The 8531-nt window shown below is 39.6% G+C and overlaps 1 protein-coding gene across 1 annotated transcript; it reads right to left on the reverse strand.

Moving 5' to 3' along the window:
- Positions 1 to 6969, reverse strand: LOC112221989 (twist-related protein 2-like). The gene is made up of 2 exons (XM_024384493.2): positions 5974 to 6969; positions 1 to 2336 (listed from the first exon to the last, which is right to left on the reverse strand). The coding sequence occupies exon 1, from the start codon at positions 6664 to 6666 to the stop codon at positions 6085 to 6087; it is 582 nt and encodes a 193-aa protein (XP_024240261.1). The 5' UTR covers positions 6667 to 6969; the 3' UTR covers positions 1 to 2336; positions 5974 to 6084.
- Positions 6970 to 8531: the final 1562 nt, after the last annotated feature.

The raw sequence follows: 8531 nt of genomic DNA on the forward strand, positions 1-8531 counted from the left end.
TTTTGTTTTGAATTGAAATGTGTAGCACATTCCACTGTTTCATTTTCTATATTCATTCTGGGGTTATGTAGTTTGTCTTAATGAGCATTTCATCTAGATTGCACTTGTTTTTAGAGGTTTTTCAGTGGATGAAAAAAAAACTGCCCACCATCAAATTGAGACATTGACATTTGTTTTCAGATTCACAATATTATTTTGTATATGACCCCATACTTCTATGGAATGTGGCTAAATGTCTAAATGTATCATAAGCTCTCTATTAATGTGTATTACTGTGTTTTCTCTGTTGAAAATCATCGAAGAGAAGAGTGAGAGAGAGCATCCACTTCTGACTAACCACTGCAGAAAGAAGGCATTTACAAGGCATATTTTTTCAGGAACATACTCTCTCTGCTGGTGCGCCAGTACAGGGGCATGTACGCCGGTGATACACGTCAATCTTGTCTTAACTAAACATTTTTCTCTAACCATAGGTTTATCCTCTCCCCTAGTTGTCGTTGAGAGAGAGATAACGATAACCATGCTAACAAGTCTTATAGTCATTTCTTACTATACTCTGTACCAACCACTGTGGATGGCTACAGATGTAGGATTGTAATTTGATCACCCTGTTGCCGTAGAACTTTCCTGAAATGCAGGAAATTTAAACCTTGTAGTGTATTTGAGGTATAAAAAAAAGTCCACTTTTAAACAAAAAAAACATCAATCTCTGCAATACTGTCCATAAATTATAATCCACATAATTCACTTTTCCTGTTTGCTGCAGGACTACTTTTGTACTGTAGCAAACAGATTGAAATACAAATCCAAATCTGTATATGTGTGTAGGAGGCCATTGGCAGTTTTCAATATTCATTATTGTTTGTACTAACTATTTGTTTTGGGGTGGTTGTTTTCAAGACTCTGGGCAATGTTTGTCCGTAAGATCCCCTCAAAGACTTGTATAAAAAGAAATAGAAGTAACCACCATTATTCATACTCTCGTAGAACAGTTCCTGTGCTCTCTGTCTCGTAGTACACCAGTGGGTATCTGTTGTCTATGAAGTAATGTTAGACAAAGTGTGTTGGATACTGTACATGACCTCTCCTGTAAAGACTTCCAGGGGCCTATGGGCAACACTCTTATTGTCTTAGTGACACGTGGGCCACTCTTGATTTCCTTTAATGTTGTCCTTTTTATGCTCTGTTTCTTAAAGTCACTGTAAATAGATACTCAAGACCAAAATACATCACGCATGTGCCTTGAGTCAAGTATTGGTAGCCTTCACTAACTGGAGTTAAGAATAACAGTCTTTTTTTCATACTTTTTATTTACCTTGTGTTCATTTTTTCCTACATATTTCCTATGTATGTATAGAAAGGATGTCTATTTTGTACTGTTTTTCTCTTAATTAAATTTTTTAATGGTCATTTTTGTGTGTACAGAATTGTAGGTGTGACAACATGTTGGATATACGGTGTACTTTCCTGGTCCACTAATACATGTATCCACATGTGCTTCTGTGGTTGGGCATATCATAGGATTTCTTTCCAACCAGACAACCAATAAATATTTTAGAGGCCTTATTTCCCCCAAAAGAACAACAGCTTTATGGGCAATTATACCCTGGTGTGCCTGAGCAGACACTTGGCCCTCATTAAGGAAGTCTGTGCTATAGAGCACTAATTTATGCTGACAGGGTAACACATGGATAATCTGCTAACCCAGGTTCTTTAACACACAAACTCAAAGAAGGATAACCGCTGTATTTCTTATGCATTTGGCGTTTAGAAATGTTATTGTGTCATCATCCATCTCCAAATGTTTGGCCATTCATTTTGGATGCGGATGGTGGACATGTCCATTCTGGTGTAGTCGCAGTACAGGGTGTATGCTTTAAGGTGAGATTGGTAATAAGATGGGGCTGAGAAATATGCTTCAAAGATGCTCAAGTACTCATTTTATTATCTTACACCAACTGATTCCCTTTTAATGAGGAATTGTATGTTGGTTTACAAACAGTTCTGTACTACATGTAGTCACACTACAATAGGAATATTCCCATGAATAAATGCAACTTACATTTGTTTACCAAATTGTTTCCAAGTCACAAGTTGCAATTTCCAGGTCCTAAAACTCTATAGTTGTCCCTCTTCTAGACCTGCTAGTAGCTCTGAATCATTGTCCCATAGATTCTGTGTGGGCTCGAGGAAGCTGAGTCTCTCTACAGTACCTCTCCAGAGTGAGGGCAGGCTCATATCTTTGATTTAGTTGGTCCAGAGGTGTAGGTCCAAACCAGTAAACAAAGGGATTGCAGACCAACAGGTGGAGGCTTCTCAGTCGCCTTGGTACGGTGCTGGGGAGACAGACACAAGATTCTGTAAGTGCTACGTGCTTCAAACATTCTGCAAGTGTTACGTAATGAAAAATATGCTATTTCCTTTTGTGTTGAAGAAAGCACAAATGATTAGTCCATGATGCCTAACAAAATCCCTCTGCACTGTCTAACAGTTAAACTGGTTCAACTCCCAGGGGAAAAAGTCATGGGCATAAAAACTCCCTTTAGTATTAAGCTGTTTATGTCCATTTTCCCTGCCCCTGTTTTGTTTGGAGGTCAGTGCTGGGTGTTTTGTTGACCATGTCCTTGTAAAATGTGGTATTTCTATTAAATGGAACTGGATAATATCAATAAACATGCATATAAAAGACAAAAGTAACCTCAAATATAAGTATAAACTTAGAACAGACGGTCAGTCGAAAGCCAAAGTTTGTGGCAATAAGTTTAGCGACGAGACCAAAGCAGGCAAAAACACCCATGTGTATTTGATCTCCTTAATTAATAAGGAAGCCATCTGACAGCGGTGCAACAACTGGTGAGCTATAGCGGCCATCTTGAAAGACACGGATAAACATTGATGCCTAAAAAAAATCTGTATTTATGTGGCATACAAACACACATACCAAAGCAACCACACGGAATAGCAGGGAGAACATGTGCATACTGTATTCACATGTATATGAATACAAAGATGAACAGAGAGAGCTAAGCAGACTAACTGGAGAATACTGCAGGACCCTAACGAGAAAGGAGCAAAGAAAGTCTTCCTTCAAAGTCAGCTTGAAGACTGAACCATAACAATGACCATCCCAACAAACACTGTCTGAGAATGCATTTCTCATATCTAGCCGCCTATACAGGCCACTTTCATTTCACATGGTATTAAGAAAGCGATTTAAAGGGTATGTAGCTTTCATTCACCTCAAACGCAATTTCTAGAGGACAGTATTATTTGTGAATGTCACAGAAAATAACTTGTCAACGTGGGCTAGGTTGTAGGAACTCACTGTGCTGAATGTACTATGAATAATACTTCCCTCAGAAGCATGGTAATGGTACATCTTGTGGACAGTTTAATGATATGTTTCGGGGTTTTTCCTGCATTGGGAATGAAGTGGGTAAAGCAGTGGTTTCAAATGGCAAAGGCCAAATGTGTGGCTACTGGTGAAGGGAGGCACAGCCACTGATGAGGCGTCTGACAGCCGTCTTCAACATGGATCGGTGGAACTGGACGAATCAATGACACCACTTTCATCAAACTCTGTGGTTTGTGGGAGTGCAGTAAGACAGCCATCACTTCTCCTTTGATAGCTAACTGCTGCATGGTTTCTCACAACCAGTTTGTTTTTGTTGAGCCTTGTCAAGAACTATCTCATTTTCGTGCAACGCAGCAAAGATTAAGCCAAAATGAAAGGAACGTATTTCAAAGGAAAGTTTTTGCACCAAAATAAATAAATGGAATTGTTTTTTTGTTGGAAAGTGAAACTTGTAATGTTACTTTTTCCACAAGAATTTGGCTTCTAATGTAGATTGTTATGAATAGATCAGTGTCTAGGAAATGTATGAGACTATGGGATACAATGAGTTATGTATGAGACTATGGGATACAATAAGTTATGTATGAGACTATGGGATACAATGAGACTATGGGATACAATGAGTTATGTATGAGACTATGGGATACAATGAGTTATGTATGAGACTATGGGATACAATGAGTTATGTATGAGACTATGGGATACAATGAGTTATGTATGAGACTATGGGATACAATGAGACTATGGGATACAATGAGTTATGTATGAGACTATGGGATACAATGAGTTATGTATGAGACTATGGGATACAATGAGACTATGGGATACAATAAGTTATGTATGAGACTATGGGATACAATGAGACTATGGGATACAATGAGTTATGTATGAGACTATGGGATACAATGAGTTATGTATGAGACTATGGGATACAATAAGTTATGTATGAGACTATGGGATACAATGAGACTATGGGATACAATGAGTTATGTATGAGACTATGGGATACAATGAGTTATGTATGAGACTATGGGATACAATAAGTTATGTATGAGACTATGGGATACAATGAGTTATGTATGAGACTATGGGATACAATGAGTTATGTATGAGACTATGGGATACAATAAGTTATGTATGAGACTATGGGATACAATGAGACTATGGGATACAATGAGTTATGTATGAGACTATGGGATACAATGAGTTATGTATGAGACTATGGGATACAATGAGTTATGTATGAGACTATGGGATACAATGAGTTATGTATGAGACTATGGGATACAATGAGACTATGGGATACAATGAGTTATGTATGAGACTATGGGATACAATGAGTTATGTATGAGACTATGGGATACAATGAGACTATGGGATACAATAAGTTATGTATGAGACTATGGGATACAATGAGACTATGGGATACAATGAGTTATGTATGAGACTATGGGATACAATGAGTTATGTATGAGACTATGGGATACAATGAGACTATGGGATACAATGAGTTATGTATGAGACTATGGGATACAATGAGACTATGGGATACAATGAGTTATGTATGAGACTGGGATACAATGAGTTATGTATGAGACTATGGGATACAATGAGTTATGTATGAGACTATGGGATACAATGAGACTATGGGATACAATGAGTTATGTATGAGACTATGGGATACAATGAGACTATGGGATACAATGAGTTATGTATGAGACTATGGGATACAATGAGTTATGTATGAGACTGGGATACAATAAGTTATGTATGAGACTATGGGATACAATGAGACTATGGGATACAATGAGACTATGGGATACAATGAATTATGTATGAGACTATGGGATACAATAAGTTATGTATGAGACTATGGGATACAATGAGACTATGGGATACAATAAGTTATGTATGAGACTATGGGATACAATGAGACTATGGGATACAATGAGTTATGTATGAGACTATGGGATACAATAAGTTATGTATGAGACTATGGGATACAATGAGACTATGGGATACAATGAGTTATGTATGAGACTATGGGATAATAACATCAAGTCTATGAAGAAGTTGCATATGATTATGTTCATGATTTCTGGTCAAAATGAAATTTGTATGTGTGTAGATAATAAAAAGAAGATACCTACTGTAATGGAGCGATTTGTCAGAGTTCAACGCTATTTGTTACAAAATGTATGAAATAACAGCTCTACATCCTCCTATTAGGTCCATAGTCCTGATGATAATCATGGGATACATCAAGCTACTATTTTATATACATGTTCAATATTAACTGATCTTGTAGAATAGTTATTGTATACCTTGAATGTAAAAAGAGAATTGTGGTAACCTAAGATGTGCTGTCCTATGACCCTCCCTTGTGATTCACTTACTTGGTAGTAGTTACTGCGTTTCGTTCTGACAAATGTCCAGCATGGCATTCAATACTCTAATAAAACACCAGGTGTTGTCCTATGTTTATATCTGATCGCCTTCAGCAGATCAGTTCAATTAGTACTTCTTTGCATGCAATATAAAAAAGTGAGATTTTGCTTTGGAAAGATAATATTGAGTATGTATTGTATGGTTTGTATCTCGGCAGTCGGAGTGCATACCTGGTGTAGAATGATAAGAGTTAGATGATGTGAGGATGAGGGTCAGAGGTCATGGGAGATTGGCTGGGGCAGGAGAGGAGGGAGGGGGTGTTAGAGAGGTAGGTGACAGGGCTAGTGGGTAGCGGACATGGACCAGGCCCCCTCCATCCTCCACACCGAGAATGCATAGCTGAGTCTCTCGTGGGCTAGGTAGTTACAGCTGGCCAGCTTGGCATCCATCTCGTCGCTCTGCAGGACCTGGTAGAGGAAATCAATGTAACGCGAGGCCAGCTTTAGGATCTGGATCTTGCTCAGCTTGTCTGAGGGGAGCGTGGGGATGATCTTACGCAGCGAGGCAAAGGCGTCGTTCAGGGACTGCGTCCTTTGGCGCTCCCGTACATTGGCGATCACCCGTTGGTGCTGAGGGTCCTCCAGGGGCTGGCCTGGGATGGGGAGAGGAGACAGGGAGGGCTGGGGACTCTTCTTAGGCCTCTTGGGTCCTGATGGGATCAGACTGGGAGGCCCTCCTGTCGTTGACTTGTTGTCCTCTGTTGGCGATGAAATGTTGTCTTTCCTGGTGACACTCTTGCGCCCGCCGGCCCCTGGTGTTACCAGCACCACAGGGTATTTGATTGGAGCACAGTCTGGCTCCTCCTCGCTGGACACCACCCCTCCCTCAGGGTATTCACCACAGCTTGACGGATCCTCTCTCATGGCAGTCTATCTACCTAACCCTGTTTCTACAGCTACACTGTTTCTATCCCACTCCTCTGTTCTCTCCTTAAGGTCCTCTTATGTGCTATGCCCCCTTTAGTTTCTCTCTTTTCTGGCAAGCCTGTATATAGAAGTACCCGAAGTGATCTGCCAGGTCTGTTAGCAAGAGAAAGCGAATGGAAAAAATAATCAATTCTCAGTATTGGAAATCCATATGTTGCCTACACCTAGGCATGACAACAATCTAATACTACTAGCTGCTCGCTACATTCAGAACAGCAGTTGCATCTAGTATCCTAGATCAATGTAAGACAGCAGCCAACCTGCATCTGGCTTTTTAAAGAAGAAAGAGGATGGAACTTGTAAGTCCCACCCATCTGTTCCACAGATTGGCTCAGCTGGGTTCTAAGGCAGAGCCAGGCCAAGCATAACAGGAAGAGAATGCGTTTGGTGATTGGTAAGGGTAAAGGGCTGAGGCGGAGACAAAGGCACGTGGGTTGACCAATCAGATGGGGATATTCTGGCGTTTTTTTTTCCTCGTAGAAGTTGTCCAAGTTTATAGGTTCCAGATTTCTTTCAAAACAAGTCGTTCCCCTCCCCTCCCCCACACCCTTTTCCCCTTCTAAAGTCTCCACAACTCAACACCATCATCAATTCTTTGGGATTTTGGAACGTAGGAAATACTTGAAAGTCAAAAGAGAGAGGCTTCAAAAGTGCTTCCCTTTACCGTTTGAAATCCAGACAATACATGATATACTATAACTCCTCAGTGTGCCCAGTTTTCTTCGAATAATTAAAGATGTCAGTAGTTTTAGGTGGATAGATACTATGGTACTAGGTTATTGTTATCTTTCGTCTGTAGCCTACATAACTGAGTCATCTGCCCATACTCTGGATGAAGTATACAACAAAGGCACAGTTTCACTGGATTCAGTTCCACAGTTTCATTCGTTTTGTAAATCAGAACAAGCATCAGCGACAGTGTTTTCAGATTGGTTTTATTTTACTGGAGTCTTGGCGCAGTGTTCTGAGCAGTAGGCTAAAGGGGAAACTGGCATACCAGAGTAGCAGTGAAGTCTAATAGCAAAATTAGCTCAAGCAAAGGAAAGAATGAGAGGTTCTGAATCCAATGGGTGCCTCTGGGAACCTTTGTTTCATCCTCTGTGCCAGAACAAGAACACAGCCTTCAGTTCTACCACCATAAGTAGGTTCTCAAATATGGCACATATCCACAACAAAGAACAAAATCTATTGTTTGATTTTCAGTCCAAAACAGTTTAATGAACGCCCTCCAACTTAAAAGTTAATATACATCAGGAATATTGAATTGTGTCGCACTACAGATACAATGTTAAGACATTAAATCACTTGAGTGCATTTAGTATGAGGTTTGGGTTATTCTCTGAAGAAACTTCTTCTTGTCTAGATACTTACAATAAACAAACACCTACTACTGTCTTACCTATAAATACATCATTAACATGTGTCAGACTTCCACTGTCCAGCCCAGATGGGCGGTAAAGGCTGTGGATTTTAAATAATTCCATTGGTGTCATCAGGAAACTGACCTCCTGGTCACTGGTCAATGTCTAAGCCTAGTATAAACAAACAACATTACCTTCAAAGTGTGTAGATGCCATAGCATCTGGACAATTGGGTGTCATTGTTAGGAGGCAGAATGCATTCATTATGTTGTTTGTACCATTCAGGAATGTAAAGGTCCATTTCAAATGTAGCTCTTTAAACAAATCAGCTTGTATGTCCTTTCCGGAGTCATCAAGACGCCTGTGAATGATCAAACTATTTATAAATTATATTTATAAATCCCATTGAACACCCTCACTGTAAAAATAAATATTTCAGAG

This window comes from Oncorhynchus tshawytscha, linkage group LG22 (genome assembly GCF_018296145.1).
Source record: "Oncorhynchus tshawytscha isolate Ot180627B linkage group LG22, Otsh_v2.0, whole genome shotgun sequence".
Taxonomy (NCBI): domain Eukaryota; kingdom Metazoa; phylum Chordata; class Actinopteri; order Salmoniformes; family Salmonidae; genus Oncorhynchus; species Oncorhynchus tshawytscha.